We start from the raw sequence: 27,606 nt of genomic DNA on the forward strand, positions 1-27,606 counted from the left end.
GGCTAACACAGCAAGCTCTCAATGGAATGTTGGCTATTATTATTTACTGCTGTGGAAACCCTGATTTGCATTACAAATGGATAGAGGAGGCAATACAGTACCTAAGTCATATGCAAGGCAGAGATTCAAGACGTTTTTGCGTGAGACTGCTCTCAGCTGTTTTTTTTAAAGCAAAAACTATAACCATTTTATTGTCTACCAATGCCCATGGGTACAGGGAAGTTTTCAGATCATGCATTCCAAAAAGCAAATTCTAAGCTCCCATGTGTCTGTGAAAGAGTCTTTATGGGCCACCAGACATATAAAGCAAGAATACTTTGTGTTTATATATATTTTTCTGGAGAGTCCATAGCTTTCATCAGATTCCAAAAAAGTTTAAAATCGCTTCCATAAAATGATCCTGACAGCCGTGAATGAAAAGATTCAGACAGGACTCAAAATACGAACCAGGCAAGCATCCCATTCAGCTGGAGGGCCACCTGTAGCTCAAAAAGTGATTGCTGCAGGGAGATCAGCTCGGACCCTTGTGACCGCCTAGAGGGGTGGGATAGGGAGGGTGGGAGGGAGACGCAAGAGGGACGAGATACAGAGATATATGTATATGTATGGCTGATTCACTTTGTTATAAAGCAGAAACTAACACAACACTGTAGAGCAATTATCCAAGAAAAATGTTTTTTAAAAAAAGTCATTGCTGGAGCTTGGCCCGTGACCTAATTCCAGCAATAAGAGGAGAGAGCAGTCAGGACTTGGGGGAGGGATTTGAGAGGTGAGTCCAAGCCAGGGGCTTTGCGACTCCAGCCATCTCCTGAACAGGCCTGGTGTGTGTGTGTCGTAACAGGAAGTGGACATTCAGCGCGTCCAACAAATAGGTCTAGCAATAAATTTCCTTGAAATCATTTGAAAACTTCAACGTTTAGTGAAGCCTCTTTGTAAAACCCTAGGATATACTGCCAGAATAATAATAGCTGTCATTGTGAGCCCTCTCATTCATCAGCAGAGAAACGAACCAGATAAACAGTTAACCTTTTTCTTTATTTAAAGGCAACTATTGAGTAAGTACTGTATGTTATGCACTGAATTATGTCCCCCACCTCCCAAATGCATAAGTTGAAGCCCTAACCCTTCAACAATATAACTATTTGGACATAGGGCCTTCAAGGAGGTAATTAACATTAAATGAAGTAATAAGGGTGAGGCCCTAACCCTATAGGACTGGTGTCCTTGTAAGAAAAGACACCAGGTGCCAGAGAAAAGGCCATGTGAAAACACAGTAACAAGGCTGCCGTCTTCATGCCAAGGAGGGAGGCCTCAGAGGAAACCAAACCTACCGACACCTTGATCTGAGACCTCCAGCCCCCAGAACTGTAAGAAATGAATTCCTGTTGTTTAAGCCGCCCAGTTTGTGGTATTTTGTTACGGCAGCCCAGCTGATGAATTCATTATACACCAAGAACTACACCAGGGGCTGGAGTTACAGAGATGGTTAAGGCATAGCTTCTCCGTAAGCTCACTGGCTTGAGGTAACACTGCAGGATCCTGCAAGAAACAGAACCAGCCCTTGGCCTCCCAAAGCCACCTGACACTAGGGTGAGCCTGCCAAACTTCCTCTTGAACTTGCCTGGACCGGCTGTTTAGGTTGTATGTGGGCCCAGACTCATTAGACCAGAACTAGACTAATGCTGGCTTTCTTTAAGACCTCTTTTGTTTTGTTCTGCATTGTTTTGTTTTGTTGTTCTGTTCTGCTCTATTTTCAGGGAAAAATAACATCTCACTCTCTCCCAGAGAAAGGATCACTCACAATCTCATCAAACCCCAATTAGCTCGTTCTCAGAACTATCCACCCATTGAGTCTGTCCTGATTAATTACATTCAGTTAAGAAATATGAGAGGAGGAAGATTATGCAAAATGCTCAGATTACAAGGAAATGTGATATTATCATTCAGAAAGCTGACAGAGCGTTCAAGCATTCAGAGATTATTACACTGGTTTTTGCATGAGATGGTGCTCCAGGGTGGAATTTCTGGTGTCACTGGTTTGGAGAGAGAACATTTGCTTTTTCATAGGAAATATTAAACAGTTTTCTTATTAGTTTTGCACGAATTTCCCTTGATCCAGGACACAGTGGTGGAATGCTGGTCAGTGTGACTGAGAATTTTAAGGCTGGCCTCTGAAGCTCACTATTTCTGTTCCCCATCTGTTTGATTTTGTGTCAGATGGTAAGAAGGAGAGGGGGAATATTTTTATCACCACTCAGCTTTGTCCTCTACAAAATGGAAATGTTACGGCTTCATAATCGAGGGCCCGCAAAGAAATCTTTCAGGGAAGTAGTTATACCACGTATTACACTCCTAGTTAGTATCCCAAATGCAATTTGACATTTTCACCTTTTTTCCCCTTAAAGACCCAAGTCACCTCTTTTAATATGGTGTGTTTAACAATAATGAAATTTACGGTAGAAAACTCAAACCCTGAACTATCTTACTTGAAAATAAGGACAATTTGCTGACCTTCCTTAGAAGGATGGCTATTAAACTCACAAATGAGTTCAAGAGAACCTACTTCTCCAGAGAACTTTAAAAGTCCACAGATGATCGTGTGTCTCAGGGATGTTGCTGCAATCCTGTCCAGGTCAAAGGGTCACATCATTCTCAGAATCAGCTCTATGAATTTGATCTCAGATTTTCATTAACTAACAGTCCTGTTTTACACAAGAGCTTAACAGCCCTCTATTCGATAAGCTTTTAAACCTGCCCACATTTCAATGATCGGACCTGAATTCAACAGGAAGAATTATTTTATCTGGACACCATGTTGTATGAGTCATCTCTCAGGTACGAAAAAGGTTGCTTTATTTTCGACGCCTGTGGCTATTACCCTCAGATCCTTGAGGATGATGTTGGAAGTGGATTTTCACGATTACCCTGGAGCACATCGGAGATTTACTGGCAAATCATAGATGAATGCAGCACTGGCAGGAGTGTTTTTGTATTCATAGAACAGCACTCCAGGGGAAAATGACAGGAATAGGAAATGTCAAGGTATTCGTTAAAAGATGAGGTGTACGACGGGGCCGAGTCTGCGGAGATGGCTCTGTGCTGCTTCCCAAGTGTGATGACAACCACCTTGCCGGGGTGTCTTCCCACAATCTCGGCAGAGATGGGGCCACACTGCACACGAGCCAGCTTCTCCCCAAGGCACTCCCTTCAAAGCAGCATCCCCCCTCGTAAACCCCTTGACACACAGGGGTGCTGTTGGTGCTGTTAGCAGCATGGGAAGTGGTCTCCTCCTAGATCCCTTCTCTGCACGGACTACTCATATTAACTCCCGACTCACAGATTTCCTTCTGGCAACTTTTCCTGTAGATACTCTTGAACTCTCCCTGTAAAATTTTCCTTCAGGTCTCATTTCCCCTCCTCCTGTCCAGCTTTAATGGACTAGTCTGAGTTTTGTAAATTGCAGGGAGAAAACCAGAGCATGGGTGACTCTGTTCATCCCCTAAGCTACTCCTTACACTTTACCCAGAAGAGGTCTGCTTTCATGTTTCTGACATACAATGCGCTTTTGTCTCATAACGTGTGTGTGCATAACTCACACCAAAGCATGAATAATCACTGCCTGAGCTTCCAGAAACTTTTGCTCAGCCAAGCCAGTCGGTCACTGGCTTTTGCCAGCTGTGCACCCCTTCGAGGATGTGTACTAAACTAGTTCCTTCCTTGACTCTGTGAAATTACAACACCAAAACCTAAGGGAAAAAAATCCAAACTAAAAAAAAAAAAAAAAAAAAAAAATCATATTTCCTAAGAGTTTGTATTCTTGTGTGCTCCAGGGATCACAATTGTTCCGTCTTCTCTGCTTTGCAAAGGATATATAAGTCATCACTATTCTGCCATTTTCTAATTTTTCTTTTCGGAAAGTGGACTCTTAAAAAGCCAGGTTCAAAATCTAGGGTCTCGTGCAGAGGTCAGGAAATGCTTGCTCCCCTTAACACCCCCATGATGCCTTCTCTGGTACCAGCACCCCTTCCCCCCGCCCAGAGTCCAGCCATCGTGGGCAAGCAGCTGGGCCCCTTCAGCCCTGGACCTGGACCACTGGTCACTTCCATCCCTGGGCTGCCAGTGCTTTACCAAAGCTCCCTGATCGTTAAAGTGGTTTTATTTCTTTTTTGGTTTGTTTTTTCTTTTTCTTTATTGAAGTATAGTTGATTTACGATGTGACACATCATTATTTGGAATGGCTACAAAGTATTCCATTGTATGCCTCTATCATAATATATTTAAACAATTCCCTATCAATGGATAATGGATATTTATGTTGATTTGATTTTTTCTAAGTGGTTTTATTTCTAACACTGCTTCAGCTTCTCTACCTCAGTCAGACTCCAGCCCAAATTTGGACTGAGATCACTTCTTTTCTAAACCCAAGGATTCATAGCTTTCTTTCATCTCCATGTATCCCTTTGAGCTCAGTAAAGCACTTACCACAGACTTATCACCCAAAACTGCACTCTTCTGGTGAATTAATTATATCCATTTCCATAATGTGGTGTAAGAGCTCAGATATAGGGATCAGAGACATAGGTACAAATCCTGCTTGCCATCTACCGGTCGTATAATCATGGACAAACCATTTCATTTCCCAGAGCCTCAGTTGCCAATGGGAATGGATACACAGCACAGCAGTGGTGCAGATGAAGAAGTGAAATAATGGTTGTGAATGCTCCTAATTTAGTATGAAGTAGGTACTCTCATTTCTCTTCCTTCTATCAGAGAAAGTTACTTATCATAACTCTAATAAGTGGTTTGTGTTTATACAAATCTTCCTCCGTATCTATTTGCGCAAATCAAAATGTTTTTGGCGATTAATCCGTAATCTGAAAGTTCTATTCTGACACTGGATATTGTCGTTTCACGAACAATACTCACAATCCTTCATTTCAAGTGGCAGGACATAGTTTTAGAAATAGACTATTTGGAGCAGAACACATACAAGTCTGCAGGCCCTATGGTAATATTTCTGCCGTGGGCTCATCGCTTTCTTGCATAATGTAAGCCAGGCTTCCGAAATGAGCAGTTCCAGTAGGTCCCAGGGCAAGAGAGAGATGCCAAAGCAATTAAGTTTATGGTAAATTCAGAAGAGGAAAATGTGCATACGACAGGAAGAAAATCTCTGTGGGCTTAATTTCTAGGAAAGGCAGGAGTCATCTCTGCCAGCAGCCACGGGATGCCACTAGCATGGAGCATTTAGAGGTGGAATGATCTGCTCGAGCAGAAATAGTGTGACGGCCACAAGGCAGAACCTTCCACACCGAAGTCCTAGAAGGATAATGAGAGCGTTTTCAGTACTTTGCATTTATATGCTGGGTTTTTTTTTTAATTTTTGTGGAGTACAGTTGATTGCCAATGTTGTGTTAGTTTCAGGTGTACAGCAAAGTGATTCAGATGTTTTATATATATATATATATATATATATATATATATATATATTCTTTTTCAGATTCCTTTCCATTATACATTACTACAAGATACTGGGTACAGTTCCCTGTGCTCTACAGTAGGTCCTTGTTGTTTATCTATTTTATATATAAACGTGTGTATATTTTAATCCCAAACTCCTACTTTATCCCTCCCCTTCCATCTGCTGTTTTTAATTTCTAAAAGCACCTCACAATTTTTTTTATCCGCCTCACATGAATTAGGGAGGGCTCATATATAATTCTGTTCTCAAGTCTCCCCATCCCAGAAAGGTTGTTCCGTGTTAATTCTGCTTTTCCTCATTCCCATCGAGGTCAAGCTTCCTGAAAGAGGAGCTTGCATTGGTTGCCTCCCATTTTTCCTCTGTCCACTTGGCCATCTGTCTCCTGCCTTCACTGACCTTGGAAACTGAAACTGTCCTTGGAAAGGCCCCTGGGGACCTCCTAGCAGCCAAGTCCAACGGCCCCTCCCAGCCCCCCCTGACCTCACTAAGGAATTTGACCCTGCTGACCCCCGCCCCCCTCCACGTCCACTTCTTGAAACCCTTCTCTCTGCCTTCTCTCTGGCTCTCCTCTTACTTTCCCGGCTTTTTCCCAACAACTCGTTCTTCGACTGCTTCCCAGAGAAACCAGTCCCTGGAATTCCATCCTCAACCCTCCTCCTCTTTGCTGTGCAATATCACATCCTCCTCTGACTCTATTACTCAGTCAGATTCCAGGCAGGAGGCAGAAATCACACCAGTGATCTGAACAGGGAAATCTTCATGGGCAGAAAAGCATTAACTAGTAAAAGGAGTAAAATGGACTTTAAAGGGCACAGAAGTAGCCACCTTCAGGGAACGTGAGCAAGGTGGGAACTCAGAGGCTTAGGAGAGCCCACCCCTCCCCTCCCTCCCCTCCCACCCCTCTCCCTTCCCCCACCTCTCCCCTTCCCTTCCCCTCCCCACCCCTCCCCCCACTCCTCCCCTCCCCCACCTCTCCCCTGCCCCTCCCCCACCTCTCCCCCTCCCCCTTCCCCGGCCCCTCCCCTCCCCCCTCTCCTCACCCCCTCCCCCAGCAAGGAGGAAGGTCAGGCCTCCTTTGCCGGGTATGGCTGCTGCAAACAGCCCCACCAGGTGGTGGTGAGGACACCTGCAGGAGGCAGGAGCCCCGGTGAATCCATGAGGACCTCTCAGGTGAGGCCGCTTCCTTCTGCCCCACCCCACACACCCACGTGCTGATATACATGGGAAAACAGGGCACATGAAAGAAGGAAAGAGTCGTCCTCCTGCTCTGAACCTTCCATTAGTAAAGCCTACAGTTGTAACCAGTGCGAGGAAAATGTCCACACGGTCCACCCTGAGTACCACAAAGCGAGGCAGAGGGGGTAGGTGTGGAGTTGAGAGGCGATGTCTTAATAATCGGCATAGTGGATGATTTCCAAATCTGAATTTCTTACGCTGACCTCCCTCCCAAACTTCAGACTGTCTATGTATGGATGTCACCAAGACACCTCGAACTCAGCACATCTTCATTATCCACAAGCAAACAACTGTCAAGACCTGCAAATGTTCTCTGAAAAAAAAAATGTGTCTGCAGTAAACCTCTCCCTTGGAATACGTATACATGTTTGGATACATTCTACCACCACCTCTACCAGAGTTCAGATTCTCATTATCCATTAGAACTGGTGCCTATGCTCACAACAGCATTACTCTTCATCTCTCTTTCCCATTAACACCAGAATTGACTGCCTAAAATAAGACTTCCTTCTCAAAAACTCCTAATAATTCTCTCCGCCAACAGCACAAGGTCTACATTGCTTATCTTGGTATTTGCGACCCTCCCAAAATGGCACCAATCTACCCCCCCAGCCTCATTTTTCTATGCATCCCAATAGTGCAATAAAGCTAACATTTATGGAGCAATTAGTATGAACCAGACACTAATGCAAGCACCTTTTACGTATAATCTCATTTAATCATCACATCAAATTTCTCATGTATCATTATTATTATCTTCATTTTACAGAAGAGTAAACTGAGGCAAAAAGAAGCTAAATAAGTTGCTTAAAGGCCCACAGCTAGTAAATGGTGACATCAAACTCTAAACCCAGGCAGTTTAATTCCAGAATCTATACTCCTATATACATTATATTTCTTTCTAAAAATAAATACATGTAAGAATAAATTTAACCAATGGGGCAAAGGACATATACAAACATTACTGAAAGGAATTTTAAAAGATCTAAATAAATGTTCATGGATTCGAAGACAATATTGTTAATACTACCCAAAAATACTACGGCAACACTACTCAAAGAAATCTACAGGCAATCCCTATCAAAACTCCAAGGGCTTTTTTTGCAGCAATAGAAAAACTCATTCTGAAGTTCATATGGAATCTGAAGAATCCTAAATAGTCAAAACAACCTTGAAGAAGAAGAACAAAGTTGGAGGACTCACACTTCCTGATTTCAAAATGCAACACAAAGTTACAGTAATCAAAAATGTGTGGTACTCCGATGATCCAGCAATCCCACTTCTGGGCATATATTCAAAGGAAATGAACCAACCAAAAACCAAGAAGCAAGTAAATGTGAACTGTTTGTCATACCGGCATTTCCTGATTGGATAATTTATGCTTTAGTCTTCCTCTCCCAGGAAGGCAAAGGTTGGTAAACTTAGACTCGCCCAGCAATTAATCTAATATTTTATCCCATTTGAAATGACCCAGATAGTCAATGAATTCTCTTTATTGAACTTAGTTTCAAGTTAGCAAAATCTGGAGGGACTATTTTAGACAGACATTCCCAAAACATAATTATTCCTATAGAGTTTACCTAAAAGCTCTTATCTCATTTACATTTAAGTTTCATCATATCAAGTTATTTTCCTTGCTGACAAATTTGCAACAGATATAATAAGGTCTTATTTGACCTCCAGTAAACCTAGGTACAACAGAAGTATTACACTTAACATTGATGACTCTAAAAACATGTCTATATCAATCAAACCAACAAGCTTCAGTAGCTTCAATAACAGATATCAATTCAGTACTGAATATTTCCCAGATCACATGAGCCTGAAATTCATTCTACGTCTGAGAATTCATATAAGCTTGTAATTTCTTTTAAGCAAATAAACAGAGCTCATCCACAAACCAATCCTGGCAACGCCATCTAGAAGCAGAGACACCTCATATTTATAAGGTACACATAGACGTGCATATATCTCTACAGACACAGAGATCTCACAGTTTTCCTGCTACAGCTTAAATGGCCTCTCTTTTCTGTCTTCACCCTCAGGGAATAAAGTTCCTGAGAGCCCAGGTAGGTCATTTATATCTCAAAAGGCACAGGGAGAGAAATACCAATTCCACCTAGAAAGCCAAATTCCTCTAACAGCACAAGCAAAAACCCGTTCTACAATGTCAAAAGCTTTCCATTTGGGGCATTTTCACGGCTTTTTTTTTTAGTTTCTAAATAGCCGATTCCGTTTAAACAAATAACAGGAATAGAGAATAATCCGTATCATTCACACACATGCACACGCCTCACTTGCAGAGGAACAGGAATCAGCATTCAAGTTAACGTTCGCCTCGGCTCTTAGCTCAGCCTCCATGGCCTTTCTTAATATAAACGACAATGGCCAGCCCACAGCTGTGGCCAATATCTCTCCAACAGCCGTAGGGGTGTGTAGGAGTTCTCTGGACTCTCTCGGCGGCCCCCATTCATCAAGGTCAGCCACTGCAAGACCCCGATACTAGTGGACGGCCACCCTGGGGTTACCCCCGAAACTTTCAGGCCCCACGTGTTAGTGGTCGGCCCCAAAACTTTCCATTCCCCGTCCTAACTTCCCGACATCTCGGTGCTCACGGGCGTTTCCTCCGTCTCCTGGCTACTCCACCAAATGTTGGGCTGCACCCCGCAGGCCTCCAAGGCCTGTACTTGCCCAGCTTTAAGACGGAAGGAAAAGCCCGGAGTCAGCGACAGAGGCATCAGTGGTTAATGCATAGGGGAGCTTACATGTCTGAGGCAGGGTCCTGGGGCCACTCCCACTGTGAACGGTGGACGGCGGGCAGAACATGGAGGCAGTCTTGGCTCCCAGGGCCAGGGAGAAACCCAGTTATAGGGTGATCGATGTCAGGTGAGCTCGTCGGTTACCAGGGAAACCAGCAGAGGAGCACACCCCTTCCCTCCCATTGGATGAGGTATCATGGTGGAGACGTTCTGATCTCAAGGTTAGAACAATCACCAGCTGGAGCCGGGCAAGTACGGAGGGAGGTCAGTCATGTGAGTCAGGTGGTAGCGATTCAAAAAGAAGTAACTGTTAAACGCTAGTGGGTCCCCTGTAACACGTGCTGGGCCTGGTTGTGAGTAGAATGCAGCACACATTCGAGGCAGGAATAAGACGAACAAAGTCTGAGGACCTAATGTAAAACACGCTGACCGTAGTTGATAACACCGTATTGTACATTTGAAACTAGCTAAGCAAGGAGAGCTTGAAAGTTCTTACAAAAAAAAAGATCAATATGTGAGGTGATGGCTGTGTTAATTAACTAAATGAGGAGAATCCCTTCACAAAGTAAACGTATATTCACTCACCACAATGCATACTTTAAATATCTAATTTTAGGACTTCCCTGGTGGCACAGTGGTTAAGAATCCACCTGCCAATGCAGGAGACACGGGTTCCAGCCCTGGTCTGGAAAGATCCCACATGCTGCAGAGCAACAAAGCCCGTGCTCCACAACTACTGAAGCACGCGCGCCTAGAGCCCATGCTCCACAACAAAAGAAGCCACCGCGATGAGAAGCCCGCGCGCTGCAAGAAGAGTAGCCCCCGCTCGCCGCAACTAGGGAAAGCCCACGCGCACAGCAGCAACGAAGACCCAATGCAGCCAAAAATAAATTTTAAAAACGAATAAAATAAATAAATATCTAATTTTATATGTCAATTATACCGCAATAAAAGCTGAATTTAAAAAAATAAAAAGGTTTATGGGCTCTCAGAAGAGAAATCCTTTCCCCACTTTACTAGTCAAATCCAATCAAAGCTACCAGACCCTGAAAGAAAACTGGCCCCATCAGGTTTATCGGCAGCTGAGGCGTCTGCGAAGCCCTCTCAGTGCTACAACATGCCGTGGGCACCAGAAAGGTCACAGTTTTCCAAGAATGAAAAAATAATGCTCACCCACAGAGCTCTGGGATATGAAGAAATGTTGTCCATAGGAAGGAGAATCACTAAGCAACAGTTTTGGGAGCCCATCAGTCCAGTCTCTGCGGCCGTCTTCACGGTCTTGAGGACCCTGACCCCACCAGGGGTCTTCATCTCCCCCAGACATGCCCCGCCCAGTGAGGACACCATGCCAGAGGGGGTTCAAGAATCATTGGTCCTGGGCTTCCCTGGTGGCGCAGTTGTTGGGAGTCCGCCTGCCGATGCAGGGAACACGGGTTCGTGCCCCGGTCCGGGAGGATCCCGCATGCCGCGGAGCGGCTGGGCCCGGGAGCCATGGCCGCTGGGCCTGCGCGTCCGGAGCCTGTGCTCCGCAACGGGAGAAGCCACGGCAGTGCGAAGCCCGCATACCGCAAAAAAAAAAAAAAAAAAAAAAAAAAAAGAATCATTGGTCCTGATGCGTCAGGACTTTCTGGACCACAAGGGACTAGGCATGCTTTCAAAGAAGCGGACAGATTTCTGGAGGGTTGAATCCGAATTTATTTGTATGAATTTTTTAAACTGAGATATAATTGACCCGTAACATATTACTTTCAGGTGTCCACATAATGATTTGATATTTGTACATATTACAAAATGATGACCACGATAAGTCTAGTTAATATCTGTCACCACAGAGTGACTAATTTTCTTGTGATGAAAGCATTTAAGACCTACTGTCTTAGCAGCTTTCAAATATACAACACAGTATGGTTAACTATCCTGACCGTGCTGTACATCACATCCCCAGGACTTATTTATTTTATAACTGGAAGTCTGTACCTTTTTTTAGCATATTTTGGGGGGCCCCCTCACCGTGCAGCATGTGGGATCCCGACCAGGGATCGAACCCGCGCCCCCTGCACTGGAAGCTTGGAGTCTTAACCACTGGACCGCCAGGGAAGTCCCCTGGAAGTCTGTACCTATTGACCCCCTTCACCATCTCACCCACAAATCCTTTTTTATTTTTCACTGTATACCAGTATCTAGCATAGTGGCTGGGACATACCAGGTACTTAATGTTTGTTGAATGAGTCACGAACGTACCACTTCTTACTTAAAACACCCCAAGTCTTTGGGGAGCGAGAGGATAGCAAACCATCCTCTAGCGTTCATTGAGCTGAGGCGAGTCTCTCTTCGCCAACCAACTGAATTACCTGTCAGCCACCTCGACATTTATTTCACACGCCCCTTCTCCTGTGCCTCTTTTATAAAACCTCTCATGTTGGGGAGGAAAAGTCAAGGTTCCAGCTGAGCCTGACGTCTCTTGCAGACCTAAGAAATCCTTCACTCTCTGCCAGACCTTTTCCTAATCCTCGTCCAACAGATTATCTCTGTACTCCTGTCATACACCTTGAGTCCCTTTTGCCCCATTTTTCTCCTGCTTCCCACCCATTCCTAGTCAAGCACCACCTCACTTTCTAATCCTGCCCCGTGTCTCTCAGATTCCTTGATGCAATTTTAGTGCTGCCAAGTCCCGGTGCTGGACGTCACAGGAACAGAACAGGAAAATTCCCTGCTCTGCATTGATGTATTGTGTCCCTGTCCTAGATCTGGGCGTGTGTTTGCCTGTGAACTGCTTTTCCTTCAGCCGCAAATACAGAGCCCGTGGTGGGAAAAGTCCAGATCATTTGTGTTTTTTCTTGTCTACTTTTTTTTAGAAAGAAAACTTTATTCAAATGGTTAAGCAAGGATTAGGGTCCGTTCTGTTGGGATTTTACTCATCTGTTTATTATGACAGAGCTGTGCTTATGAGCTGAAGATGGGATGTGCATTCTAAATGAAGAGGTGGGAATGAAAACAGCAGCAGGTGAGGCTGGCCTGATGAGCCTTGAGTCCGGGTGCCCGCCTTGTCCTCTAGGGAACTCTCCGCATCTCTTCTCTGGCACAATGATGGGCTGAAATCTACACAGATGTGGACAATTATGGCTTGGAAACTTGAAATTTGGTTTCTGCAGCCATCTATCCCATTGTCTACACAGATGCCATTTGCGTGAGAATTTAGAACATTCAAGGACAGGAATTATGTATATAATTTATCAGTAATTTTACACTTGTTTGAGGGTGCATATTCAAAAACTTTCTCGTTGACATGTGCACACTATATTTAAAATGGATAACCGACAAGGACCTACTGTATAGCACAGGGAACTCTGCTCAATATTACGTAACAACCTAAATGAAAGAGGAATTTGAAAAAGAATAGATACATGTATATGTACAACTGAATCACTTTGCTGTACACGTGAAACTAACACAACATTGTTAATCAACTATACTGCAATATAAAATAAAAAGTTAAAACAAATTTCTCATTAAAAAAAAAAAAAGGAACATTCAAGAGTTTAGAAAACGGTTTTCTCTACCCCTGCTAGAGCCCTTTCACTCTCATAGCATTTAGAAACAGAAAGAGGGTCTCTGATGTCTTTGGTGCAGATCCTCGGGCAGGTCTGGCAGGTACACCGCCTGGCATCCCTGGCTGTTCCAGGTCCTTTCCTTCCCCGAATCCTTCTCTTCCAAGAGCAGAGCCCGTGTAGCTCGTCCCTCTGCAGCCACGTGGCCATAAACCGATAGCAGCTGCTTTTCCCTCCCTGTGGATCAGAGCTCCTGGACTCAGGAGAGGGAACAAGAATGCCATGAAGGTGCCTTTAGCATCCACTGACACTGGTTCTCTAAGAAGAGTGAGTCTGTGAATTCAGTGGCCAAGAGTAAAGAGAGAGCTCTGTCCGGAGTTCTCTCCAACAGCCCTCGGGTGGAGCTGCGTTAGAAACCAACACCCTGGCCCCAGATAAGTTCAGACGGGCGCTGACGGATGCTGGCCTCTGGAGAGAGATGCAAGCTCAGACTTCTGCCCCTCAGGGTGCTTCTCTTTCACCAAATAAACTGGATCACACACCTGGGAGCTGAGTCCACAAAAGGAGTATTTTAAGCGTGGCTCCCCAAATTCCACAGAAAAATTCCTCCCTGGTGCTTGACTGAAGAGGTGGAGAAAAGGTGAAGGAAGCGGGAGTGACTGGGGTGCTCGCCGACACGCCCTAGTTCATCCCCTGTCCTTCAAGATCGCCCATGAGGCTAAGAGGAAAGAGTCAATTCATTGCAAGGGGGGAGGGGGAGCTTGGGGGGTGGCAAACATTTTCCCTCTTTCAACTTCAAATGTGGAGTCTGTGGTGCCCAGGAAAGTGAATAGAAAAGTGCTTGTGTGTGTGTCCACTTACAGTTTGTCCACTTGTTTTTGCAAGAGTGTCCATAGCTCTCCTTGGATTTTCGAAGAGGTCCGTAGGCCAAAGTGGGTTCAGAACTGTTGCCCTGTGTCCTCCATTATTTCACATCCCCTGTCATCGGGGACAGACACCCCGAGAATAGTGGTCCAGTAGCAGAAGACAAACCCCAGCTGTTGCCAAATTCCGTGGATAAGGAAACTGGTATCCACCACATTGATTCCCTCCTGAATGACACTATACCAGCCTCTACTCCTAAAGGAAGTGGAAATGAAACAGCTCTCTCCACCACACCCCATCCAGGCACCATTTATTCCATTCGTGATACCCAGTACATCGCATGACAACCTCCTCTCTGCCTCATCGCCCCATCCCAGGACGATCAGGCCCCAGGCAGGCATCCTTCCATCCTGGAGAGACTCCTTATCTACTCATTCTGGGCAAAAGAACCGTGACTAAAACGATCACTTGAGTACACCCTGTTCTTGTTTCCATTCTTAGTAGTACCTAAAGGGATTATTATAATCCAGGACTCTACAAAGGCATGGAAAGGATTGTGACCCTTGAGCTTATCTAAGCAGACACACCTCAGTAACAAACTATAGACATTGCCCAGCTCTGCAGCAGGATGTGGTTCTGATGCCAACAGGAAGATCGGTGGAAGCTTCATGCAGGAAGATGCGACGTGGGGATGTGTCTGCAACCAGACTCTTTCCACTGGTGTTTCTGCTGTTGATATTTTTCACCCTTTTCCCACCCCCAACTGTTCAGTTCTTTACATCCATGTTAACCAAATACTTGCTAAGAATTATGAGTGTTTTTTTCTCATTCTGCAACTTTTCAAAGTCCAGACATGATGTAGAGAAACTTCATCCAGTAAAGGATTCCACCAACGGTACTATCCTTCCTGTTTTGCTAATACTCTAGGATGGCATTAATTTATCATCCAGGAGAAATGCTAAACCAGGATGACAGGTGCAGACAAAGACCATCCCAGGCCGCTGGGGGCGTCAGGTGACCACATTCTTACACAGTGATCTCTTCCTCACAGCTTTTATCTGCACCACCTGCCTCATAGCGGAGCTCTCCCAGCTAAGGTAGTGAAGGGAGAAGATGCTTTGAAGCAGGAAGATAACCAGTTCCAAGTTCAAGAACTACCTGAAAAAGAAAAATCTCCCATCATACAGAAGTCATGGACTCCACGTTCGTGCTCCTGGGTCGTAGCTTCACATACTGCCTGGCTGAGGTTTTGCTGTTCAATCTTCCCATGTTCCTTTACACGTAGACTGGGCAATGTTATAGTTAATCCTCTGATTTCTCTCCATAAATTGCATATAAATTTAAGGCATCATTCAATCATCATGGAATCAAAAAAAAAAAAAAAAACCAAATCTCCACCAGGATTGTCAGGAACCAGGGGTACAATGAAAAACAGCCCATCGTCATCCTGTCTTCTTTCCGCAGCTTCGAAACGTGGCAGCAAATCTCTGCGTGGACAGCAAGCATGGAGCCACAGGGACCGAGCTGAGGCTGGACGTCTGTGTCAAGGACGGTTCTGAGAGGACATGGTCTCATGAACAGGTGCGTTATGGGGGGAGGGGCTGAGGCAGGCGGGGGGCGGCAGTGTGGGAACAAACCTCTAGGTGGAACCTGGGTGAGGCCCTGAAAGGTCACCACCCAGCTCTGCAGTCAAGGGAATCACTTCACTTCTTTGCTTCCGTTTCTTCTCAGAACAGTCGTGATTGTTAATTGAGATCGTGTATAAAAATATGCTTTAAAGAATAGAAAGGGGGACTTCCCTGGTGACGCAGTGGTTAAGCACGCTCCCAATGCAGGGGGCCCGGGTTCGATCCCTGGTCAGAGAACTAGATCCCGTATGCCGCGAAGCAACTCAGAGTTCGCACGCCACAACTAAGGAGCACACGTGCCACAACAAAGGAGCCCACCTGCCGCAACTGAGACCCAGTGCAACCAGATAAATAGATTAAATAAATACTAAAAAAAAATAAAAGGGTGGCAAAAGATAGACCATGCTTTTAAAAAGCTAATAATAACAGAAAGGGTGGTAGAGATGTTGATTGTGACCCTAGTCTTCTATTGCCTTTCCCAGAATGGTAATTTTCAAACCATGCAAAGCTTGTAGAGTGCTACCTAACTCTCCCAAGCAAATTTCATGGTTTTACTGAAAGACTCTCGGTTATTCTGTAAGTTTTTGTGACTTTCTCTAATCTTATTTTCCCCCTCTGGCTGTTTACTGAAAAGAATACTTTACATACACCTCTGGTCTTAGCAGCAGTTTGTAATCTTACACACAAAGGATCGCTTGGAGGCAATAACTCCCCAGCAGGGACTCCAGGGGAGGCTTGAAGACTATTTATTACTTTTGCTTGAAAAACATTTCAGAGCAATTCACTTTATTAAGTGAGGTATGATTCCTGACCCTCTTTGAAACACCCTTGAAAGGGGCTTTCCTCACACTGTGTCACCGGTAAAAGAGGAGAGACGGTGGGTAGAATTATGTCTGCCCGTTTTTATTATTTGAATATTAAATTATAAAATATTTCAAATAGGAAACTATAAAAGAATTACGGCACACTCTGGTGTACTCATCACACGGATTGAACGAGTATCTACAGCTACTGCCATATTTTTTAGAAGAAAAAAATGTACAGATACAGTGAAAACCCCTCCGCCCCCCACCCTCTACAAAAGGATACATCACAAGTTCAAGATCTTATGTCGGGCTTATGCCTTGTCTCCCAGAATTGTCCACAATGCTTCTCTCATGAAAATCAAGAATAGGCAAGCAGTCTCCAGTAAGGCATTAGTTCTCTCCTCCAGTGGTTCCTCAAGTGTCCATCATTTTTTTTTTTTTTTTTTTTTTTTTTGCGGTACGCGGGCCTCTCACTGCTGTGGCCTCTCCCGTTGCGGAGCACAGGCTCCGGATGCGCAGGCTTAGCGGCCATGGCTCACGGGCCCAGCCGCTCCGCGGCATGTGGGATCTTCCCAGACCGGGGCACGAACCCGTGTCCCCTGCATCGGCAGGCGGACTCTCAACCACTGCGCCACCAGGGAAGCTCTCAAGTGTCCATCTTGACCATCAAGTCAGTGAAGCTCCCCGTCCCCCAGCCTGGGTTCTCCACGAGTGGTTTGGGTGTGCAGACCCGGCCTGTCGGCCCCTCTCCACCCGCTCTCCACCGAGCATCCTCATCCCTCCGGCCTGCAGTACAGCGCAGAGCCGCTGATTGAGGAAAACAGCAGCAGAAGACCAAGCCCACGGCAAGCCCAGAGTCCACCCAAACAACCCCTAACCCAACACCACCCCTCCCCGGCCGGGAACCGGGCCCCTGTCCTCTTCTCCCGCAGCCTCGTGGTCTTCTAGAAGGATCATGGGGCTTCGGTCAGGCTAACCTAGATCCCGGCCAGTTTAACCTGTGCGTCCTTGTGAAATCGTTATATCTTTCGAGACCATAGTCCCTCCCCCTTTAAAGAGGGACAATAACACCCACCTCACGGACAGGGTTATTGTGAGAATCAATATCGTCCGTGATGTCCCAGCATCTTGCACAGGTAGGAGGTGCAGAGCAAATATACTTTGTCTTCTTCCTTCTCACAACCTTCCCCGCGGATCGCTTTATACCAACCCCAAACTAGAAATCTCCCGCCGTCCAAGGCAGCCGCCAAACATCAAATACTACGTCTCACTCACTCAAATACACCCTGCACGTGTGGACACGTATCAGATGGGTTTTAAAGAAGGCCCTGCAGCTCAAGGGTCACTGCGGGGTGTGGAATATCCGTGGAAGCTGACGGCCTACTCCATCCTCTGTCCCTTTCTATAAGCACCACGGGGATGTGACCAGGGCGGTGGACGGTGCCAGCCTGTTTCCCCCAAGAGGCAATTCAGACTGCAGCCTGGGAACAAAAGAGAAGGCTTCAAGGCCAGTCAGTAAGGCTGGCATCTAGGGAGGGAAAGGATATTTTTTTAAAAAAGAAAAAGGAGAATGCTATAAGGAAAATCCGTATCTGTTGGGTTAAAGTTCACTCTGCCATCTCTATTCAGCCCAACCAAGAGACACACCTATCCGGCTGGCTGATACGAAGGATGCATACCTGAATGCCTGGATCAGGTTGAACATCTCCATCCCCTGCAATGTGCTAGAATGAAATATGCTCTGGGCTGCAGATTTTGTTTGACGGCTGCACGTAAATATAAAGAAAACCAGCTACACTGCATACATTTAAAAATTCTTGGTTCAGTTCCTCCCCGACCCCGCCCCACCCCAAGCTAAACTGCAAAAAGCTATGACGTGTAATTCCAGAAACAGTCACCAGAGGGCAGCACTAGACAAGCAGACAACTATCTAAGAGGAACGAAAGATCGGTTACTACGGCTCGTGGAAGAGATTTCCAGCCTCTAGACACTTCTGAAAACGGGGCAATGCAACAAGGTTGAAAGGAGGTTAAGTCAATCATATCTGAAATACGTATCACCGTATACTGATGTGGAGGTTCAATCATCACAAGCTGCTTCGTCTTCCGGTAGTTAACTGTTCGCTTTTTTTGATATATTACTCAATGACTTCTAAAAATTAGGACTCATTCTTCTACATTTAGATTAAAATTCCCAGAGGAGAAAAGAATATCAGGACAGGAAAGTGATAGGCACTCTTTTTGATTCAAAAGCATTCAAAGAACACGAAAGGGGCACTTATTAGAGCTGGAATGATGTTTTTTTTAATGGCAAAAATAAAACACAAATGAATAAACAAAATAGTTCTGTGGGGAGTTAAAGAGAGTCTCTGGAAGCTCCTGGAAAGAAAACGGTTTTTGTCACAGAAGAGGGGGATGATTGAGGCTTCCCTGCAGGAAGGGAGCGTGCAGTTCATTTTCCAGCCCTCTGTCGAGGCATCACCGCAGCTCTGAGAGCTGGCTCTCAGTTTTCTATGGGGACCAAGAAAGAAAAGAAGAAAAAGGCCTTCATAGGACTGTGAGGTCTGGAAAGAACACTCCCCATGTGTCGTTAGGAGTCTGATGGAAAGGCGGGGCGTGGGGAGTCTTCGGTGCCAGGGGGCAGCCCTGACCTGTGCTGGGAGGAAGCCTGCAGGGCAGTCTCCGTCCTGCTGAGGACGCTGCCCTGCCCAGAGCTGGACAGAGATGTGCAGAGATGGAGGCGGATCAGTGCACCTGGTACAGGACAGCTGATGGATACGCAGTGTCAGCCTCAGGACCGAGGATGCCAAACCACAAGGAGAAACATGCGGTAGCTGAGACCTCTACCAACCACACGCCAATGCGATAAAATCTAACTAATTACAGAGAGAAAAATAGTTTCCATCTTCTCAGGTCAGGTAGCAACATTGAGATAATAAATTTACGTGCAGCAGCGAGGCTCGTGAGCTTGTTCGTATAACACGATACAGACTCAGGCAACGTTACACACACCAAGAAGTACGACTTACGTATCAGTCCGAATCTGTTTTAAAGTGTCACTTCAAAGAGGAAAGTGGAGAAATGAACATCAATTTACTCCAAGGCTGAGGAATTTGAGGCTGAAAAAAAATCAGGAGGTATCGTGCAGGGAACCTGAATAAAATCTGAATACTTCTTGTCAGCGAGGAGCGGCCCAAGGGTTTGCAAACCATCAAATACGTGCATGATGTCTGTCAGTTTCTGCTTTGACACGATTGCACGGGGGCACTTGGGCCTAAGGAATGAGACGCTCGGTGCCTGATTGGTTCCTCACTACCATTAGGATAAGCTATGTGGCAGGAGACAGCATTTCAAAGACACGAGAGAGAAAAATCTTAGCTAATGGCAGGTGCAGAAGAATAAAGCCGTTTATATAATCCAAAGACGCATCTCCCGGGACGCAGGAAAGTAAGCACCAGGTGATAATAATAATACTAATTCCTCCAACACTGACGCCTACAAGCTGATGCTCAGTCTGCACAGCTGAGAATGATTACTGCACCTTAATAACAAGCCTGGAAACAAGAACTAAAAGTCACCCGAGGGTGCCCTGAGATGTAATTGTGACAGCAGATGAATAAATCAGCTGAGAGACGAATGTGCCCGTTTGCTTTCACGCAGGTATTCTTTTGGACTTGACTGATCTATTTAATAAAAAGTAAAGAAAGGAAACAGAAAGAAAGTCAAAAGTAAGAGAAGTCTGTCTGCAGAGGCGTACACAAGCCTGGACTCCTGAAGTGTGCCGGTGGCCAGTCCTTGCAGTTCTGCAGGCCAATTGTCCCCAGCTGGGTGATGATGACAGAGCCTTTCAGCTCTGGCTTCTACATGTATAAAAACCAAAAAGAGGAAAAGAGACAAAGCAGAAAATCGATAAACCCTCAAGGCCACCGGTTCCTGCGTGGGTTGCACAGCTTATAGTACCAAGGGGTTGTGATATTTAAATAACATAAAGATTTAAGCAATGACAGGTGTACAGGCCAGGAAATTTTTATTCTAATAATAGGTAACTGAGCCTAGAATCGTTGAAATTGAAAGCTCAAAAAAATTAATTATCGTTGTAATTAGACACAAACAACACGAATTCATTAGAGAACCTGAAAAGACTAATTTTTAGTTCCTCTTGACAGTTATCTCAATGCCATTTCTGTTAATATAATGAGAGCGAGTTTTTACTTATTCACTAGAAATTTCATTGGACATTAATTAAATGTCATGAATTGTTCTGGGTGCTGGAAACACAAAGATGAAGAAGATGTGGTTCCCGCCATTACGGGTCTCACGGTCTGGTGAGGGATACAGAAACATAATCGGATAATCATGAGAAATAAGGTGGGGGATGGGAAGAAGGGGTTCAAAGAGAAGGCTTCTTAGTGAGTGGACACCTGAGCTTAACCTTCAAGGACTGCTGAGCAGTAACTAGGTTGGCCAGTGAATGTGGGCCTTCCAACCAGAGGGGCTCCTGTGAACAAAGTCACCGAAGGGGAAACACATACCACCTGATTAGTGCAAGGAACTACAGTTTTTTAAAACTGAGGTATAATTCACATACAGTTTTATATTAGTTTCAGTAATACAACATATTGACTCGATATTTGTATCTATTGTGAAATGATCGCCCCAGTAAATCTAGTTAACATTCGTCACCAAACATACAGAATTTTTTTCCTGTGATGAGAACTTTTAAGATCTACTCTCTTAGCAACTTATAAATCTTTTATTGTTGATAGAACATAAACTAAAGGGAAAGTGATGCAGCTGGAAAACATGGCAAAGTCCAGATCGTGGAAAGTTCTTTATGTGTTAAAGAGTCTGAACTTCATTCTCTAAGGGTTATGTGAAAATATGGTAACATTTCAGGTTAAGAGGTAACATGGTCATATGGGTATTTTAAACTCTAATTTGAAAAGATACATGCATCCCAATGTTCACTGCAGAAGTATTTACAATAGCCAAGACATGGAAGCAACCTAAGTGTCCATCGACAGAGGAATGGATAAACAAGATGTGGTACATATATACAATGGAACACTACTCAGCCATAAAAAAAGAATGAAATAATGCCTTTTGCAGCAACATGGATGGACCTGGAGATTATCATACTAAGTGAAGTAAGCCAGAGAAAGACAAATATCATATGATATCACTTATATGTGGAATCTAAAAAAAATGATACAAATGAACTTAGGTACAAACAGAGATAGACCCACAGACATAGAAAATAAACTTATGGTACCAAAGGGGAAAGGCAGGGGAGGGATAAATTAGGAGTTTGGAATTAACATATACACACTACTATATATAAAATAGCTAACCAACAGGGAACTATACTCAATATTTTATAATAACCTATAAGGGAAAAGAATCTGAAAAAGAATAGATATATATGTATAAATGAATCACCATGCTTTGTACCTGAAACTAACACAAAGTTGTAAATCAGCTATACTTCAATTTAACAGAAAACGATATGAAGGAACCAGAAGAGGAAGGTGGGAAAGAAAGCAATTAGAAGGTCATTTCAAGAGTCCAGACAAGAAACATTGAGAGCAAAGGTGGTGGAGACAGAGGGGAAGGGACCACTTCCTGTAATACTTAGAAGACAAAAGTGGTGAGACTTGGTGATGGAGTAGATGAAGATGATGAGGGAGACCAAGGACATAAAGACAAAGGACGCCCAGGTTGAGAAGCTAAAGATGTGACCAACTAAAACAAAACACAGGAGCAGAAACAGGTTTAGAAGGGAAGGAAGTCAACGGAACTCAGGATGTGGTGACTTTGAGATGTCCACAGGACACGTAGGAGGGAAATCCTACACAGGGTTGGACATAACACAGATGACGAGTTATCCACGTGCCAGCGAGAGTTAAACTGAGCATGTGTGAGACCAGCCAGGGAAGGTGCAAGGACGGGATCTGAGGAACCCTGAGCTGGACCTACATTGAAGGGTTGGATAGAAACGGGATATGGGCAGGACAGAGTTCTAGGATAACACAGGAGCACAGTATCTCAAAAACCAAGGGAGCGGTAGGTCCCGATTTGAAGGGAGTGATCAAAACCAGAAATAGCTGAACGGACACTTTTCCTTGAGAAATGACTCCCCTGCATAGGGTTTGAATGAATCTAAAAATGCCTCAGGGGCTTCCCTGGTGGCGCAGTGGTTGAGAGTCCGCCTGCCGATGTAGGGGACACGGGTTCGTGCCCCGGTCCGGGAAGATCCCACATGCCGCGGAGCGGCTGGGCCCGTGAGCCATGGCCGCTGAGCCTGCGCTTCCGGAGCCTGTGCTCCGCAGCGGGAGAGGCCACAACAGTGAGAGGCCCGCGTACCGCAAAAAAATAATAATAATAAAAAAATAAAAAAGATAAAAATGCCTCAGTCCACAATCATATTAAAACAACAACAATGAATCTAGGGAAAGAGACCACACAATTCCTCTTCATGAATCTATTTCAAATGCCTAACCTAAAACACCTTCCTCTATTTAAAACATCCTATTTTGTCATGTCTCCCAGGGAAACAGAATGCAATCTCTTGCCACAACTCAGACAGTAGGCTTCATGTGTTTGATTTAGATGAGTTCTTTCCGATTTTCTTCAGACCACTTAACCCAGCTTTTTCAAGTTTTCTGCAGTTTCCCCACCATTTAACTGTTTTTGTTAGCCATCCGTGGAATTTTGCCAGATTCTCTGCATTTTCTTACCCAGGTAGGACCCCAAAATTGTGGTAATCTGCAGCTTGACAGAGCCGAGTGTATTGTCTGCTTATAGCTCAGCACTGTGCTTGTTTTTACATCCACAGAGTCTCCTGACATTGAGATGTTAGAACTGGAAGAAATCCTAGGGCTGATCTAGTCCATTTTCCCACTTACTTAAGGATTTCTCGTACTGAACCTCTCAAATGGTTATCCAGCTCAAACTCCAAAAAATACCCTTTCCTTACAGAAGTGTAGTTTTTTCAATTTAATACATTGTAAAATCAATTTAGTGCATCCATAAGTCACATTTTTAAAATAATAGAATGGGGACTTCCCTGGTGGCGCAGTGGTTAAGAAATGCCTGCCAAAGCAGGGGAGGTGGGTTCGATCCCTGGTCCAGGAAGATCCCACATGCTGCGGAGTAACTAAGCCCGTGCGCCACAACTACTGAGCCTGCGTTCTAGAGCCCGCGAGCCACAACTCCTGAGCCACGTGCCACAACTACTGAAGCCCGCGCACCTACAGCCTGTGCTCCACAACAAGAGAAGCCACTGCAATGAGAAGCCTGCACGCCACAGTGAAGAGTAGCCCCCCCCGCTCACTGCAACTAGAGAAAGCCGGCACACAGCAACGAAGATCCAACGCAGCCAAAAATAAACATATTAACTAAATTAAAAACAAATTTAATAGAATGGATGGATGGAATAGAATAGACTAATACAGGAAAAGTTTGGATGGAATATCAGAGTCTATTAAATGCACTGAGGACAAATATTTCATGAAATTTCCATTTTCAGTTGGGGAAAGGGGATCTATGTGTGTTTGCAAACTGTATCTCTTACTGGGAGTCACAGTCCAGAACTTTCTACACTGCCCGGCAGAATTACTCTTACCAACTCCAGGAAACCAATTTGCCTATTCTTTACTTCATCAAGCTTAGCTTTCACTTAAATCAAAATGTTCAAGTTGCTGGCATCCATCCAGTTCAACCCTACTCCTGGTCTTTTCTCAGTTAATCTGCTTAATTTAGGCTAACTGTGTAACATTTAACCCACTGATTTTTTTTATCTAAATGAAGAAGGTAAAGAACATCATTAAAAAGTTTCTCCCCTCTTTCTGTCCCTCTGTCTCCCTCTGTCTGTCTGTCTGTCTGTCTCTCTCCGTCTATCTAACTGGAAACATTTCATTTGCTTTTTTGGCCAGGCTGGGCCAAAAGTGCTTCTGGTGTTGCTACAGGGCATTAGCATCCATGCCTTTTTCAGTGCCCCTCTTATGCTAAGACATAGTTCTTTTCTTGTAAATCACGAAGCAGGAGTTCTTCGCAGCTAAAAGACATACCACCCCCTGCTTCCTAATCTCTCCAAATTCAACTCACCGTAGCTTTTCTGCTATTGTTGTTTTGCTAGCTCTTCACCTTTGGCTGGAGAGAAGATATTCGGCCTGGTGAGCCCCTGCACACCCGAAAATTCTGCTTCGACGCCATCTCCCATAGCAGCCCGGTCACTCTGTATGACTGTCACGGCATGAAAGGGAACCAGCTCTGGGGACATCGAAAGGTAAGGGCCAGCTTGCTGCGGGCAGCGAGCTCTCCAACTGCCCTGCTTAAGGTTTTCTGACGCAAAGGTTTTTGGTTTTAACGCATTGTTTTGATTTAAATTGTTACCTGGCCATTTGGTTCATGCATTTGGAGACCACAGCGACGATGAGGGGAAAGACAAGAGTGTGTAGGAAGGGGCATTGCTTTGGCTTTGCTGGCCGCGTGCACACCCAGCACAGTCAGTTTCGACTTCACATGGCTTTGAGCCAGGACACTAGCCCTACACGGGAAGGGCCTGGTCTCAACCCAGATGGCTCCCAAACGCAGAAGCCATATGCCCTGCAAACAAATGTGCACATGCAGAGTTTTTCGCGGCACCGATTCACACACACACAGATTAACACATCTCTTTGCTTATTATGCATCTCAGGCTCATTCGCTTGGGAGCTGTCTGGGTTAAGACAATTACATTTATACAAATTCTAATATATTCATGTAGATCTAATTGTTGCAACCTTTATGTAGCAAGACCCATTTTTAATCTGGCCAAAATCCTGCCCAAGTATAACAAAGGAAAACTTATCTGGGGAATTTAAAAGTTTAAAGAATTAGAAGGGTAACATTTATTGCTAGAAAAAATAGTTCAAAACTAAATATAAAATCATATTTTATTGAGTTGAGCATTTAAGTAAAGAATAAAGAGCAATTAAATATTTTAAAATATTTTCATTAAGTTATCTTTTGATAGCTTTTTAGAATACAAGTTTTTTCTCAGCTTCTTTGGTTTCTAAGGCAGGACTCGGCTGTCAATTAGCAAGAACTCATAAGTTCCCTTCTGCCCCTCAAGTTTGTAGAATTGCTATGGGCCTCCCCAGCCAGGTGGAAGATGCCCTCTGTTTGCCTTTTCACACTGTGGAATGATTCAGCCTCACCCCAGACTGTAAGGGAAATGTCCCACCCACCACTTGAATCAGGAGTGTTGGCCAGCCTTGGCTGTGGTAGTCAGTATCCCCTGAAATCACAGAGAGCTGAAGGGGAAGGTCTGCAGAGAATCAATATGGGGACCACTGGTTTTGATACCTGTTCCCTCACTTAGTAAGCTTTCTGGCATCTACCTCTTAGAGGTGGGCACCGAAAATTATACTCAAAGGCAAACTCATTTGTACAAGTTTATTCCGCACACTGCCACCCACCCCTGCCAACATCTGGCAGGTTGTGGAAAAAGTACAAAACACCAGTTGTTATATCCTCTTAAAAAACAATTTAAAATCAAAAGAGCTAATAAGAAGATGGCGTCCGATATGGTACGGGGTGATGGGGGGAAATCAGACAAGAGGAAAACCTCCCTGTTTTCCTTGTGAGATATATCAGAAATGATTAATCTTGTCAAACCCTTTTGCTATTCAGTATAGTACAGTCCGTGCGTGGTGCAATAAAGAAGTGTTTTGTTTTGTTTTGTTTTGATGGTTATATGCTGACCGTTAGGAAGTTACTTTCAGGGCACATGGATAAAATACCTGATCTGCCATTTGCCTCGTGTACTGTTGGTCCCCACGGAGCAGACCGTTTCTCATCACTGCTTACAGGGACCCGCCAGGCAGAACCGCGCTGGGCTCTTTCCTCAGACCTGGCCTCACGCGACTCTGGTTACACTCACCGGTTAGTTATACAGCAAGCACGATGTATACGTCATCGGGAACCTGGCCAAGGCCTAAAATGGAAAGTTTCCGAAACAGCTCATCTGAGGTGATGATTCAGGCCTGTTCAGATGTACCTGTTTGAGAAAGTCCCTTGTCTATTCCAAGGGCTCTTCCTGAGGCACAGAGCGAGAAGTCTCTCTGGCGGGTGCTGCCTTGTCTGTTTGGAGGCATTGCTTGGCCCTGGGGGCTTTGGACAGCTTAGCAATCTTTGGAGTCGGCTTTGGGGTCGCCCTTTGTAGCAGCACACTGACGAATCCACGTGAGACTCTGCTGGCTGCCTAAAGGACCCCCGTGGGGCATCTCTGAGGCCCCGTCCTCCTCGTGCTCCAGCTGGTGAGGGTGCTCAGAGCTAGTGCCTTACACACCTCACAACCAACCACCTGGGCCTGTCACGTACGATCCACAGAGGAAGGAACAGATTTGGGGCCAAGCCAGCATTCAAGCGCAGGTGCATCTGGCCTTGAAGTCTCTCCTCCTTCCTGCGCCCTTAAGCCATCTGATCAATATTCCCCGGGGGGAGTCCTGATGCCTGTTGGATTCTGCATCACCAAGACCAGACAAGCGCTTCTCCCAGGCGCACAGAGATTTCCTGGGTTGAGTAGTGGCTGCCGGCGACCTGCCTGTGTGGGGAAGGGCGCTGTCGGCCCCGTTTTCTGACCTCTCAGCACCCATCAGCTCTCAGACCTTGTTGGCCTTTTTCTTTTTTTTTCAGGAAGATTTTCCCCTTTTCCCCCAGCTTTACTGAGATAATTGACACACAACACTGTGTAAGTTTAAGGTATACAACGTAACGATTTGATACACCTGTGAACTGAGAAATGATGACCACAACAGGTATAGTTAACAAATGCATCACTGTACAGGGTTCTGGGTGTGTGTGTGTGTGTGTGTGTGTGTGTGTGTGTGTGTGTGTGTGTGTGTGTGTGTGTGTGTGTGTGTGTGTAGAACTGTTAAGATCTACTCTCTAGCAGCTTTCAAGTATACGATACAGTTATTCACTGTAGTCCCCATGCTGTGTATTACAGCCCCAGAAACTTACCCAGCTTAGAAGTGGACCACCCTCCATGACCCTCCGCCCCCTTGCTCCCAGTTATTTTTCTATGTGGCTCTTTGCCACCACGAGAAAAGGAAGGAATCCCTATCCTAGGGTCGTGTAACTAGGCTCCTGCCCAGCCATCTCCCCTCGTAGCAGGTACCCAGGGTGAGAAATCCCATTTCCGGTTTCTTTCGCCACCAGGGGGACCCCGGCTACAAGAACAATGACTCGCAGAAGAGACCTCAGTAAAAATATTCAAATCACCAGCCGACACTCAAAACGA

General features: G+C 45.1%; 1 protein-coding gene across 1 annotated transcript in view; it reads left to right on the forward strand.

Annotated features, from left to right (window-relative positions):
* GALNTL6 (polypeptide N-acetylgalactosaminyltransferase like 6) overlaps positions 1-27,606 on the forward strand; it is a 1,137,703-nt gene that overhangs the window by 1,090,583 nt on the left and 19,514 nt on the right. Inside the window, exons 10-11 of the mRNA XM_004278676.3 lie at positions 15,351-15,467; positions 24,457-24,606. Coding sequence (XP_004278724.1) covers positions 15,351-15,467; positions 24,457-24,606 — 267 coding nt within the window. The remainder of the gene's footprint in view (positions 1-15,350; positions 15,468-24,456; positions 24,607-27,606) is intronic.

The sequence above is a fragment of the Orcinus orca genome, chromosome 6 (assembly GCF_937001465.1).
Source record: "Orcinus orca chromosome 6, mOrcOrc1.1, whole genome shotgun sequence".
NCBI classification, from domain to species: domain Eukaryota; kingdom Metazoa; phylum Chordata; class Mammalia; order Artiodactyla; family Delphinidae; genus Orcinus; species Orcinus orca.